Below are 15,740 nucleotides of genomic sequence, written 5' to 3'. Positions count from 1 at the left end.
ATCAGATTTATCAGATTTCTAATAAGATCTGATTTTATGTACATTACATACAATTTAAGTTTCAATTACCCCCTGACCCCTGTATCCTTTTATTTTACAAAGTGCTTAAAGAGACTGTAAAGGAAAAATGAATGGGGGTATAGGCTAAAACCTACTATTCTAGGAGTTGATCGAGACCCATGAGAGTTCTATCTGATGTTCCTGTCAAGATAAATTGATATAAAACTGTGCCAAATCTATGTGAATCGTGCATTAGTATCTAAATATTGTAAAATCTCTCACATCAATACATTGTCATTTATTCAAAATATACTTTATCAAAATTAAATGGCAATTAAATGTAATTTTACATAATTAGGGACATAAGCATTTATAATCAAAATTATTCTAAACTTTAATTCCTTGCTAAATGTACATTTGAATTCTTTTCCATTGATTCTAATTTCTCTGAGAGTAAATGATACATTGGTTTTGAAATGCAAGCAAATGTCACTTAACAGTTTTCCTTCAATTTACAAATAATTTTCATACAGGGTGATGCCCCCAGAAACCTGTCAGTTGAGAGACGACATAAAGTTTATGTATGATTCTTGAAACCATAATCACAAAATTCCTGGTTTTTCCAAAAGGTGGCCTGCCTTAGTTTGATTTCAATAGTAATAGAGATATTAAGCAATATTTTCAAATAAAGCAAACAATTTCTAAATCTGAACGGAATTTTTCCATTTATCTGGCGGTTTTAAAGCACAAAAAAGTCTAAATTAAGCTTACAAAAAAATATTCAAAATATCTAAGACGACATTTAAGTTGTCCCCAAACTGTCATGTTTGGTGGGATACTCTTTATACATGCATTCAAATGAGCAATTAACAGGCTAAAATTCTAAACTATCAGCAATCTGAGAAGAAGACTACAAATGGACGACAGTATGAACAAACTAAGGGATGATTAAGAATTGATGATTTAGCTGAATTCTTAATTTGAAAAATTAAATATCTTCAAGATCTTCTGATCAAACTCTCTTAATAGCATAACTAACTGAAGAACACTTTAAGGACGCTTTAAAAACAATTCAAATGTTTAATGTGTAGCACTGGCATTCCAGAGGCTATAGTAAACTCCTTTCTTCTGCAGAAGCTCAGAATGTGATCCAAATTCAACTACTTGACCTTTATCTAAAAATATAGAATTTTGATGAATTAATTTTGACAACTGATGTTGGTACTTTTGTGTTATATATCCAGCCAGATAATTCTAGGATTACAAGGATCCCCTGCAATACTGGCTATGTCAAGGAATCCTAGGCTTAGCCGGCAGAATATCCTATATTGAACTATGAACTAATAAATGCATATCCTACTCACCTATAACATATATTGTGTCTACTCCAACAATTGTTGTAAGTCTATGAGCTATTGTTATAGATGTTCTTCCATTTTGTGCAGCATCCAGGGCGTCCTATTTTTAAGTTATATTGATTATTTTGTAATATTTAGAAAAGATAATGTTTGAAATATTGGGCATACCTGCACAATTTTTTCACTTTCGGTGTCAAGAGCAGATGTTGCTTCATCCAACAGCAATATACCTGGATTTCTACAAAAAAATAAAATATGGATAAATTAAATAGATTAATCAATTGCATACCTAACAAGTGCACGTGCAATAGCAACCCGCTGTTTTTGTCCACCAGACAACTGTGTGCCCTTTCCACCAACATTGGTCTCATACCCATTTGGAAGGGCAGCAACAAAACTGTGAATATTAGCAGCACGAGCAGCAGTAACAACCTCCTCCATTGTAACACTTCTTGCATTGTCTCCATACATGATGTTGGCAGCAATTGATCTGTTGAACAGTACAGGTTCTTGTGAAACTAATCCTAATTTTGATCGAACAGCTGCAAGATTTAGCTGCCGTATGTCATAATTCTCCATCATAACATTTCCATTTTCCACATCATAAAGCCTCTGAATAAGTTGTATGATGGTGGACTTTCCACATCCAGATTGTCCCACCAATGCAATCTTTTCTCCATTTTTGATAGACATGGTAAGCCTTTTCATAACCTGTACTTCTTGCCTTGTTGGATAAGAAAACTCTGCATTCTCCAAATAGATGTTGCCATTTATTTCTGGTATCAGTAGACCAGCTGATCTGCTGGAATCTATTTTCGGATTTCGCTCAAGTAAAGAAAATATTATTTCTGCTGCCTCAAACACTTGATTGAAGTCCATGACAAAAGACATTGACATTCCTATCATCATAGCACCACTAAGAACACCAATACCAATTTTCCATATTTCCATGATTCGTCCCCCTTCTGGTGGATATTCAGCTAAATCTTCTGTATACACATGTCCTCCATAAGAAAAGCAAACCGCATATGCAAAGCAGAATGTTGAGTTGGCAAACCCATAGATAATGCCACGAACATGAGACTGCTTTAAGGTTTTTTTGTGGGGCTTTATTAATTCCTTGTTGTAGAGATCTTGAAACATGTTCTCACAACCAAGCCCAGCTACTGTTCTGATATTCTTTATTGCTTCTATGGCAAACTTTGAAGAACTTTCAAGGGCCTTTTTTTGAACAGATGAATGTTTGGTAAACAATAACATTTGATAAAGCATACCAACAACAAGAATAGGAACAAAGGCATTACTGACCAGTCCAACTTTCCAGTTATAATAAAGAGAGAGTCCTAACCCACATGCAAGAGCAGATATAGATTGACAAATTTGACCAATTTTTACTCCAGTAGCACTTTGAACAGATTGAGCATTGGAGGATAAACGGGAGCACAAAGAACCAGAATTATTTTCCTCCAAATCATACCATCCAATTTCTTGTCTTAGCATTGCTTTGTACATCAGGACCCTTAGCCTTTGAGTTAGTCTTTCTCCAGCAACTGAGAAGGCTGACCCTTGCCCCAGCATACATAAAAAGGTGTACAATGCTAGGGCACCATACTTTAATGCTATCAAAGTTGCCTCCTTTCTTGCTGGTTCTGGCTCTTTTACAAAGATTGAGAAAACATCTCCAAACAATACGGCAAAGGCAATATTTGTAAGTCCAAATGCAGCAGAGCAGAGGAATCCAAAAATCAAGTATCCAGTTTCAGGTCTATTCATTTTAAACAGCTTCTTCAAGATCTTAATATTTCCATATTTTTTTACTGCTTTTGGCTTTTCAGGACTGAAAACAACTTGCTCTTCTTCAGATGACATTATGGATAATTGTTTGGAAAGTGTCTTTTCATTGTTTTCCATCTGAAAATCCTCTATTTGACCTGTCATCTGACGCATAACCAGACTATGATAAAGCCCTTCTTTCTTCATAAGTTCAGCATGAGTACCCTGTTCTTTTACTTGACCATTTTCAAAGGAAACAATAAGGTCAGCATGTCTAATTGTTGACAGGCGATGAGCAACAATAATAGTTGTTCGACCATCTTGAACATTATCAAGGGCAGTCTGAACACTCTTTTCACTGGCATTATCCAATGCTGAAGTTGCTTCATCCAGTAAGAGTATCTTTGGGTTTCTGATCAGGGCACGGGCTATAGCAATTCTCTGTTTTTGACCTCCAGATAATTGAGCACCACCCTCTCCCACCATTGTGTCCAGTTTATTGGGAAGCTTTGAAATGAAGTCCAATGCATTTGCCTCCTTGCAGGCTTTCAATATCTCTTCATCAGTTGCATCTAACTTTGCATACTTTATGTTTTCTCTAATAGTGCAATCAAATAGAACAGGTTCCTGTCCTACAATACCAATATTTTCTCGAAGCCATTTTACATTTAACCTCTTGATGTCTATTCCATCAATGTTTATTGAGCCAGAGTCAGGATCATAAAACCTCTGGATAAGTTGAATGCATGTTGATTTTCCGCATCCTGAAGACCCAACAAAAGCAACTGACTTGCCACTTGGAATATCAATACTCAGTCCATTTAGAATTTTCACATCTGGACGAGAGGGATAATTGAAGAAAACATTGTTAAACTTAATATTTCCCTTTATACTATCTGGATGTATTCCTTCAAAGCTGCTGCTGTCTATCAAAGATTGTCTGTTGATGACTTTAAAAATTTTGCCCGCTGCTGCTCGGGCTGTGTTAAAAGCTTCAACAAACATAGAGGACTGCCCGATTTGCATACCTCCCTGTAGAATTCCAAACAGAACTGTAGCCACAGTCCCTGGATTGAAGTCAAAGCATTCAGTGATACAGGTTTGTATATCTGCATCACTTGTACTATTTAAGAAACAGTTTATGGCACACTCTCCAAATTCAGGTGTTTCACGTTGGTCCATCACCTGCTTTACACCAAACCAGAATCCAAAACCATAAATACCATACATTAGTCCAAACATTAGACCCATAGTTAGTGACACAAGGAATCCTTTGATCATTCCACTTCTTTGAGCAACCTTTATTTCTGTACTGTATCTTTCAACTTCTATTTCTTCGCCTCCAAAGGCAATAACAGTCCTGATAGAGGAGAGAACTTCTTCTGCCATCTCGCCAGCTTTGCTGTAAACACTAAGCTCATTTTTAGAAAATGATGTTATAATCATTCCAAATACTCCTCCCAAAATGATTAGCAATGGCACCACTGCACAGAGAACGGCAGACAGCAGCCAATTCTGATAAAATGATATTCCAAAGGCCACAAGAAAGGTGACAAAGAAACGGAAAAACATACCAATTTTCTCTCCTAGACCTTCCTGGATCTTGTTTAAATCTTCTGACATTGTGCTTGCAAAGTCTGTTGTAGTGTTTGTATCATACCATGCAATATCCTGCTTCAAAACAGCAGCAAAAAATAACTGTCTCATTCTAAGGACCTGTCTTTCAGCCGCATAATTTAAAGAAGTGACAAAAAAATAATGGGATAACCAAAGACCTCCACCTAAGGCACACAACTTCCAAACAAATTCCATAATTCCCTTCCACAAGATTTCCACCTTCATTTCATCTGTTAAACCAGGAATTTGTAAAGGGGATATGTAATCAGTGAAATACTGAGTCATTGTACCAAACATAAAGAACATGAAGGGGAAAGCAACCCCCGCCCCAATGGCTGAGACAAGTCCAATGAATATGAGGAGCTTATCAAATCCATCACAGAATCTAAATATCTCCAACACACCGACCGGAGGAACATCTGGTGGCTTTTTAGGTTCATCTTTTGACTTTGCTACAGCTTGGAACTCTATTTCTTTTTCATCAAACTTAGACTGTTTGAAGCTCATTGTGATAACTAAAAGTCTCCTGACACTGAATTTTTATATTTTTTTACCACTGAAACCTGAAAAATAAACAGGTTAAAGCGCATTATTAAATAACAGTTGGAATTTGAAACTTTGTGATTAAGGTGTTTAATAAAAGTTGATAATGAATATGTAACCCTGAGATAAAGGAATATTAAAATTAAATAAAAGTTATTAGTCATGTTTCACCTTAGAAAATCAAAAATGACTGAATGAACTGAGTTCTTGCCAAAAACTCATAAATTCAATTCCCTATCTATATGTATACCTTTGATACTTTAAACTCTGAATTCTGTTGGATCAAAAAGTCTTATTTTTAGATTTCAAAGGTTTAGACCATTAGGTTCAAGGATTAGAAAATTTGAGCTTTGGCAAGAACTCAGTTCCTTCATCTGAAACATGACGTTTTTCTGAAAAATGTCTGCATTCTTTGTTTTCAAAAAATGTACTTTTGATTTTTCATAAACAATTGATGCATGAAAAAAATGTTCCAAATAATGTGGTACATTTAAATGCTCTTAAAAGCTGTGGATGCCATGCATTTATTCTCATTTTGTGGATTAAAAACAGTAAAAATATTAAAATAAAAAATCTTAAATCTTATCTTTTTATGTTGGCAATATTTGATTTACTATTTAACTTGAAGACAGCAAATAGTTTTAAACAATCAAAGGCTAAGTACAATACATTATCGAATTTATTAAACTAGGCGTTTAGGGTGTTTTGCATATTCTTTCCTGATAATGATTTTAGATTTGAACTGTTGTTGCTCTAAAAGTCGGCTATTTTTAATCATTTTCAAATTTTGGCGGATTTTAATTTTCAAATTAGGGCATTTTGCAAAAATGCTGTTTCACGTCACAGGAACTTTTCTCTTTAATTTAGATGTTCCAATAACCTTCCCTGGGGTCATGTGAAGTCCCACACAATATTTTTTGTAGTAACAATCTTTTTGTTTAAACATTGTTTTTCAAGCCGCCATTTTTTCTTTGTAATTGTAAATCTAAAACTTTTTAAAAATATTTTTTTTTTCAGGCAAAATTTTCCAATTTCAACCAATCACAAATCTTTCTTGGGATCATGTGACAAGGTAAAGGAATCGAGTCTTTGCTACAAACTCAAACTCTATAAATCCTATATCTTTGAAACCTGATAGTTTAAACCTTTTATATTTAAAACTTAAATTATTTTAACAGAATTCACATTTTGAAATACCTAAGGTCTACGACATTGCTTTGCAAAGGTACAGAGATTAGTTCCGAGTTTGTGGCAAATACTCAAATCCTTTATATACCAAGATAATATAAAGGAACTAGTAACTCTCCGCACACTCCATTTTTCTAATCCTAATATATCTTTGCAACCTGTTGTTGTAGATCTTTGATATTTCATATTGTAAACTTATTTAGAAAAACGTTAAAGCTTGGAATATCTAAAGTTTACACCATCTGGTTGCAAATAAATAAGAATTGAAATATCAAAAATTGTGACAAGTTATCAGTTTCTTAAAAGTTAATTTCAATTGTGCTTGTGAAGATAAAAACGTTCAGACAAAAGAAATTACCATTCAGATGTTGTCAAAAAACAAGTTCTTGATTTTTGAACTTTTCTTCTTCACAATATGCCTGTGTTTGCACTACTACAATTATTCCCGGTACTTTGCCCTTATCTCCTGAAACCTCCGGCACAAATAAATTAACAAAAGAGCATTCAGGATTACTGAGTTGGCAGTTTAAGTCGTAAATATGGTTGGACATATTCGATCATTTTTTGCCACAAACTCTAATTTACAACCGGATTTGTTAGACCATTAATATTTTAAACTATAAACTCTAGTATACTAAATAGTTTAAGGTGGAAATATCAAAGGTTTATACACTATCAGGTTGCACAGATTTAAGGTAGGTTTTAATAACTGCCCGTGGAAAAATAACACTATTTATCAGGTAATTGAGTAATATTCTAAACATTAGAAGGATAGGCTTAGAAGAATTGTTACTCTGCAGTAAATGCCCTAATCCATAACAGTTTCTCTAGCACGTATCTATCCAGGTACAACTCAGATTCTCTTGACTATCAATGTCAACACACGGCTACAATCTCGTGAACTATTAACGCCACCACCATTGGGCGCGATATTGTTAGCTATCTATGTTTCGATTTCAACAAGGACACTAGCAGTTGATCGATCATTGCCTCAACCAGGAAAGGATCCACATGGCTACAATCCCGAGAACTATCAACGCCACTACCACTGGGTGCAATCTTGTTAGCTATCGATGTCAACGAGGACCAAGGACACTAGCAATTAATCGATCAATGTCTCAACTAGGACAGGATCAACACGGCTTCAATCCCCTGACTTATCAATGCCACTACCAATGGGCGCGATCTCGTTAGCTATCAATGTCAACGAAAAGGACACTAGCAATTAATCGTTCAATGTATCAACTAGGACACGATCAACTATATTTGCTACAAGTCTTCAGAAACTTTAAATTTTCATCAAAAGAAATTTAGTCTTTGTCACAAACTCTGTTTTGAAATTCCTTTATCTTAGCAATCCAATGTCGTAGACCTTAGATATTTCAAACTATGGATTCTGTTAGATAAATAATCCAAGTTTGAAATATCAAAGGTTTGCACAATCAGGTTGTAAAGATATAGGGATTACAAAATTTGAGTTTGTGGCAAATACTCAAATCCTTTAAAAAATCTTTACAGTTTAGCACGTATAAAAATGCACGAATTTGAATATTTCATTATTAAGGATTTAAACACTATAAAATTGACTTCATTAATCGAGAAATTGGAAACTAAACTATGTTATAATAGAACACAACACTGGATGTGGAGAAGATTATGGAGAAAGGAACATGAAGATTATAGTGTGAGGAACATGGAGAAGATAATGTAGAAAATTATGGAATGAGGAACTTGAAGCAGATTATGGTGTAAGGGATATGTAGAAGATAATGGTGTATGACATATGTAGAAGATGATGGTGTAAGGAACATGTAGAAGAGGATGGTGAATGGAACATATGTTAAAGATTATGGTGTAAGGAACATGTAGAAGAGCATGGTGTAGGAAACATGTTAAAGATTATGGTGTAAGGAACATGTAGAATAGGATGGTGAATGGAACATATGTTAAAGATTGTGGTGTTATGAACATTATAGAAGAGGATGGTGAATGGAGCACATGTTAAAGATTATGGTGAAAGGAACATTTAGAAGAGGATGGTGAATGGAACATGTTAAAGATTATGGTGTAAGGAACATGTAGAAGAGGATGGTGAACGGAACATGTTAACGATTATGGTGTTAGAAACATGTATGAAGAGAATGGTGAATGGAACACATGTTAAAGATTATGGTGTAAGGAACATGTATTAAAAGGATGGTGAATGGAACATGTTAAAGATTATGGTGTTAGGAACATGTAGAAGAGTCTGGTGAATGAAACATATGTTAAAGATTATAGTGTTGGGACCATGTAGAAGAGGATGGTGAATGAAACATATGTTAATGATTATGGTGTAAGGAACATGTAGAAGAGGATGGTGAATGGAACATATGTTAAAGATTATGGTGTAAGGAACGTGTAAAAGAGGATGGTGAATGGAACATATGTTAAAGATTATGGTGTAAGGAAAATGTAGAAGAGGTAATTTTAAATTTATCTATCTAAAATTGAAGCAATAAATTGTAAATTTTCGGTCGAAATGTATATTTAGTTTGCCATGACATGAGGATACTGAGGCATTATGATTAACACTCACATTGTTCAAACTTCTGAAAAATCCATTTTATGTTAATTAGAAGCTAAGGACCACTCTTTTACTGTCAACTCTGTAATCATTTGTCCTCCGTGTGTAATCCAAAATTCGATCATATAAACTTTTATTGCATACAATTTGTTACCTATGAATAATTACAACGATTAAAAACAGACATAACTTCAAGGACACGTGAATAGTTGCAACGAATCAACAAAAAAAAATTGAAAAAAAAGAACGATGTATAAACAATGGATAAACTACTTGAATCATTCCGTGAATTGAAACGAAAAAACATAGAACTCTTTTGTCTGAACAAACTTGAATAAACAATGAATAAACGAATGAGTTTTCCGAAACATTTTGAGGTAACGATGATCTGTTTACTGAGACGAAGGATTTTTTTGAAAAACGATTGTTTTTACTGATTATTTCAATGAGAAAACGAACGTAATAGATGGAAAATTAACAATAATTTTGAGAAAGAACAAAATGAAATATTTTTGGAATGATTGTAAAAACCCCTGAACGAAATGTGTCGTTCACAAACGTCGAATAAACAAAACAAAAAAGGCTCCGCATCTCGTCATTCAAAAACTTTTTCTCTAGTATACTATTTGGTCGGTAGATGCCTTTTATTTCAAAATACAGGGTGTCCCACGAAAAATGACAATAGCAAGACGACAATTATCACATAATTCTCCTAGCCTTGGCATTTCCAAAAAGTGGTCTGCGTTTTTTGTGCTTTCAATATTACCGGAGATATAAAGAGTTTGGTTCAGATTTCAATTTTGTTAAATAAAAGCNCATACATGTTAAAGTAGATAGAAGACTAAATGTCACAAATAAATTCAAATACCAAAGACGACTTTCAATTCGTCTTGCTATTGTCATGTTTCGTGGGACACCCTGTAGTTAAAAAAGGTATCAATATTTTTTTCAGAAACGGAATTTTTATGGGGGGGGGGCACAAAAAATTGTGCTCCCCCTACAAAAAAGCTCTCGTACGCCCCTGAACTCAGGGGTGACGATAGTTCTCTACCTGTGTTCTCAGTTAGCTGTACTGTACAATCTCCTTATAATAAACAAATATGCAGTACGCTCTCGGTATAGTTGATGGCCTATACAATTAGTGAAGGATTTATAGCGTACATTATCACTCTATACACTATAACCACGTTGGCTAAACTCTAGACGTTTATTACATCCCTCTTAAAATTTAGCTTTCTTTTAAATACTTTCTTCCTGGGTCTTTCCATGATGCAACATTCCTAAAGAGGTCAAAGAGTACAAAATTATTGTAAAAGTGTACACTGATCACTGATCAGAAAGTCCATATAAACTTTATATTTACTTAATACTCCTTATCTCCATTGTAAATTAGCGTAATGAAAAATTTGTATTTACATAAAAACTGTTTTTATAGTTCATTGTGCAATCTAAATATTTTCAATAATAAAATGAAAAATTAAGCATAATCAGAAAACTTGAATGAGAAAACTAAAAAGTATCATAATTTGTTGATCATTTTTTTATCTGTTTCCACATTTTCATCCGTTTCTGCTTTTTACAAAAACTTTGAAATATAATTTGTTGGTCTGTTTCCTCGATCTTTTTAAAAATCCGTTTTTTTATATTTTTACCTTTTTCCGCTTTTACAAAATTATGATTTGTCTATCAGTATCCTCATTTAAAAAAAAACCTTTTCCTGATACTGACCCTGATTCCTGATCCTGATTCCAGTTTCCACTTTTCACAAAATATACTCAAACTATGGTTTTCTTCTTTTTGTCCATATATGTGTTTAAATATAGTGAATGTTATTATTTTGAAGAAAATACTAAAAATATTCGAATAAATTCTAAATGCATGAAAATTACAAATTAGTGGTATGTGTTGTACTTTGATTAAGGATTCTGTTGTTTTTTTCCTAAAACTATTTTCGGAGGCAATTTGCATTAAAATTTTTATTTTTTTAAATTTTATTTTCACTTTATCATTGATTTTGTTTCTTAATTTTTTTATCATCACTACACATTTGCAAGTTGCAACATCAGCAATTTGAGATTTTTTTAAATTTATGTTTTAGTTTTCTAAATAACTCCCATGCATTATAAATCAATTTTCTGTCAAATGATTCCAGAGGAAATGTGCACTCTTATTGTATATGTATTTAGTATTTTAAAGCTCAATGCCCTCAAACTTGTATAATTCTCATGAATTGTAGAATAATATATGTAACAATATTTGCGTGTTGTAACCGACTCCCTCCTACTTTTTCTTCTTTCCCACCCCCTTTCCAGTTTTTCCAGACCTTCTCTGCAATATTGGGCTGAACCCCTTGAACCCTACTACTTCATGTTCACTCACGCAATTTATTCTCTCACCCTCTAGCCTCGCCCTAAACTACGTAACGCCCTTTTCAAAATGCTCTTTCTTTTACAATATCTTCTTTTTATACAAAAATAAACTATAAATTTGTGTTTAATACGTTCCGAAAGTTCTTTAGGCAGCTGAGAGCTGAAACGAATAATAATCGTCACACAACCTCGCCTTGTCGAACTCCGTGATGATTTTAACTAGTTTCTTCTGTAGCTCTAGAGATGGGAGATAGTTCTGTAAAGTCGTACGTTCTGCATAATCGTTATTTCAATAAACAATCTGCTTAGAAAAAGGATAGTTCGTTCAGAAAAACCGATCAGTTCTGATCAAGTTCATACAAACGATTTAAAAATTTTGTTTATGTTTTTTGTTTATTGTTATACAACAAGCGTCTTTTCATTTCTCTGAACGATCAAAGTGGTTCATCTACTCTTTGTTTTTATCTGAACGAGACCATTGTTCACAAAAAACGTGGTTTATTCTAAAAAAATTCGTTTGTTCACAAAAACAATGCCCATCTCTAGCTCTCGCTCCATTCAGTAAGATTGTCATCATGTATACATCTTCAAATCTCTGATATATATATATAAGTAAATATATACGGGATGAAACTTTGTAAAATTAGCCCATGCCTTTTTCTTTCAATCAAGATTTTTAGGTATAAGCTTGTTATTTTTTGCCAAATTTATCTTGTAAGCCATTATTAAAGGCTAAATTCAACCTTCAGATCGTCAAATTCAAAGGGGTTTTGGTCGCTATGAAAGTCGCTTTTTGGGTAACCCTGTACCCCTGTATTTGAAAACGGATTATGTTTTTTTATAATTTGTTATAGTATTTGAAAACGGATTATGTTTTTTTGGTAGTTATTCCTCTTCTTACATTGGCCTTGAGATTGGACTAAGTTTTAAAAGATCATGTTTATTTATTTCTATGTTGAGTGTGTTGACTCCAGTCAAAGCTGAGTTCCCAAGCTATTACTTTATAGATTGCTAGCTTTGGAATTGGAACTGTACCTGGAAACCTGTATACACTTCTCCTGCTAAACTTAATCCACTAAAATTAGAATTTTTAAACCAGATTAAGAACATTCCCGTGGGTTTACTGCAAGTTTCCCAATCAAAATTTGAAGCAAATCGGTCCAGGGGTCCCTGAGTAATCATCAGACACCCAAACAAACATTGAAACAGAGATTACAGCATTAAATTTAAGTTTTAGTTTAAATAAAATATTCTCACAACCTCACATACACTCTAAATGACTTGGTACAAACATATGAAGAAAACAAAACTCCAAAAAACATAATGGAATTCATGGTTTTAATATTTATAACTGTGCCCCGCCTTCAGCAATCTCTGCATATTTATGTACAATGTACAGTGCAGGCGTGTCTCTGTGTTTGCGTATCATTTCTCAATATCCATTTCCTATTAGGCAGTTTGAAATACTTATACAGGGTTACCCCAAAAGGGTGAGACTATAATGACGACCTTAAACTCTTTTCATTTGACTACAGTGCTAGGCGGTTTTATCAATATAATGAAGACGACTTTCGATTTTATTTTTTATGGATACACAAAATCATGGAAACAAAGAGAAGCGTCAATTAAAAAAAGTTTTCTTTATTTCCTTGTAATTCGAAAAAAGCTTGTTAACAATTAAAATAAAAAAGTCGTCTTCATTTAATTGAAATAATCGTCTATAAAAATTTCCAATTAGGATTTCTGGCTTAAAATTATTTGCGTATGATTTCCCAATGTTTATTTTCTTTTCAATGCTTATGCAGGGTTGTCCATAAAAATGAGACTCCACTGACGACCTAAAAATATTTTTATTTATCGATAAAAAAGGTTTAATTCGGGTTTCTGCCTTTAGGAAGAAGGTTTGAATATATTTTGTACAATCGTCTCTGAAGTCTCATTCTTTGCGGGTAACCTTGGACATCTCTGCATGGGTCTATGTACATTGTATACTGTATAGTCCCCTGCTAGTCACGATTGCTGTGTTTCAAGTTCATAAAAATATGTAAAATCTTAACTTGATTCTCACAGTCGTCTTCCTATTTCTCTATCTTATAATTCTCACTGTCAAATGTTAAATTGTATAGCTGCAGAAATATAAATATCTACACATATGACTCTGAAGTCTCAATTTTGTAGGGGACCACACTGTCTGATAAAAATGATTGTGTACAGACTACATTGCCTTTATTTATCATAAACTAGATCTTCTTTTCTTGCAAGTTTTTATGAGTAGTATGCAACCTGTAAAACAAAAACAATTCACATGGCCGGGCCCTTTAAACCCCCTTGTAGCCGTTAAAATGAATAAAGAAGTAATTTAATGCATAAAAATTAAAGATAAATATGAAGAATACTCATTATATTATGGGTAAGTATTTAATATCAGACGTTTTTTTTACTTCTTACAATTTATTTATTTAAAAATATCTTCTTTTGGCCTTCTTTTACCTTACCAAATTAAGTTCACGTTTTTGGGCATGTACATTTTGGGCATGTACATTTTGGGCATGTACATTTTGGGCATGTACATTTTTGGCATGTACATTTTAGGCATGTACATTTTAGGCATGTACATTTTGGGCTTGTACATTTTGGTCTTGTACATTTTGGGCATGTACATTTTGGGCATGTACATTTTGGGCATGTACATTTTGGGCATGTACATTTTAGGCATGTACATTTTGGGCTTGTACATTTTGGGCATTTTAGGCATGTACATTTTGGGCATGTACATTTTAGGCATGTACATTTTGGGCATGTACATTTTGGGCATGTACATTTTGGGCATGTACATTTTGGGCATGTATATTTTGGACATGTACATTTTGGGCATGTACATCTAGGGCATGTACATTTTGGGCTTGTACATTTTGGGCATGTACATTTTGGTCATGTACATTTAGAGAACTCAACGCTTTCGTTTCTAACTTAAATCTAAAAGGAGTAATTGGAAAAATACTGCTCGTTTTTAATGCGTGAGAGTGTTCACATCTTGGTTTGCTGTGTGCTAAAAGTTACTTGTTAAGACATTAATTTGCATTTCTTACACCGATTATTCAAAGCAATTACGCAAATTGTATCATAAATATGTGAACATCAATATTTAATCATCAAATTATCAAATTAATGAGAGCCAATCATGAACGTTCAATCATTTTAGAATAAATGTAAAGAAGTGGTGTAAATATATTAAGTACAGGGTGTCCCACGAAACATGTCAGTTGGTGAATAGTTTTGAATGTCTTCTTACATATACTGTATTGATATTGAAGACTTGTTGTTGTTTATTTTGTTTATAAAATATTTTACTCAAATATTTTTTACTTTGAAATCATTTCTACTGTAAAATGACTCCCATACAATATTTTGTATTATTCTATTTGGTATCAAACAACTTAAAAAATTATGGAAGAAGACATTTTAAACCATTCACTAACTGTCATGTTTCGTGGGACAACTCACACTGATGAAAATAAACTTAGTTATGTTTTTTTTTTTTTTTATTGTAGCTGTCAAAAGAAAATGTATGAACCAAAATTTATGTGTTTTTATATTTTTTATTTTTATTGTGTAGAAAGATATAAAAATTAACTTTGAAAATAAAAGTAAATATTCAAAAACACTTTTTAAAGTAATTGAGTCTTTGCCACAAACTTTGATTTTCTACTCCCTATATTTTTTCCACCAAATGCCGTAGACCTTAGATATTTCAAACTATGAATTCTGTTAGATCAAATAATCAATGTTTGAGTTATCAGGAGAAAAAAACTTTTAAACAAACGACAGTATCTTTCACATAATTGACCAGATAAAGGTTTTAACACTATAGTTACAGTAGAAGTAAATATTTCCATTTACTGATAGCGCCAATTGAAGGATTCATCTTTTTGATTGGATAATGAGATAGATAGAAAGATATATATTACCGCCATACTATTTCTATTGGTTCAGAATAGACAACAAACACATCACTGAACCCTGATTGGATCAGGTGCTAATGTCTCGGCATACAGGAGTGTCAAGGGTATCGTTGTGAATTGGGCTTTACCATCTTTGCATGGTGTCCGGTGGGTCACAATTAAATTATGCTTTCAGTGTCTTTCTTTGCTCACATTTGCCGCAGCGTGCAATAAAGAAGAGTTTGAATAAAACCGCAGAGTGTAAATGAGCCGCATACTGACTTGTGGTCTAGCCTTTTACCGCAGATTTAAATCATCTTGTATCATCACAATAATAATGTAGTTAGTTACTACTTTCTACAAACATACAACATACATAGGTTAT

General features: G+C 33.3%; 1 protein-coding gene across 1 annotated transcript; it reads right to left on the bottom strand.

The window, feature by feature from the left end:
• Positions 1-260: 260 nt before the first annotated feature.
• Positions 261-7,572, bottom strand: LOC111709549 (phosphatidylcholine translocator ABCB4). Its single transcript, XM_023483304.1, has 5 exons — positions 6,838-7,572; positions 1,648-5,311; positions 1,527-1,596; positions 1,365-1,458; positions 261-1,175 (listed from the first exon to the last, which is right to left on the bottom strand). Exons 2-5 carry the CDS (start codon positions 5,253-5,255, stop codon positions 1,081-1,083), a joined length of 3,867 nt encoding a protein of 1,288 aa, XP_023339072.1. The 5' UTR covers positions 5,256-5,311; positions 6,838-7,572; the 3' UTR covers positions 261-1,080.
• Positions 7,573-15,740: the final 8,168 nt, after the last annotated feature.

Source organism: Eurytemora carolleeae, unplaced genomic scaffold (assembly GCF_000591075.1).
Source record: "Eurytemora carolleeae unplaced genomic scaffold, Eaff_2.0 scaffold58, whole genome shotgun sequence".
Classification (NCBI taxonomy): Eukaryota; Metazoa; Arthropoda; class Copepoda; order Calanoida; family Temoridae; genus Eurytemora; species Eurytemora carolleeae.
The sequence above is the reverse complement of the archived record's forward strand: the minus strand, read 5'-3'. Positions and strand labels throughout refer to the sequence as shown.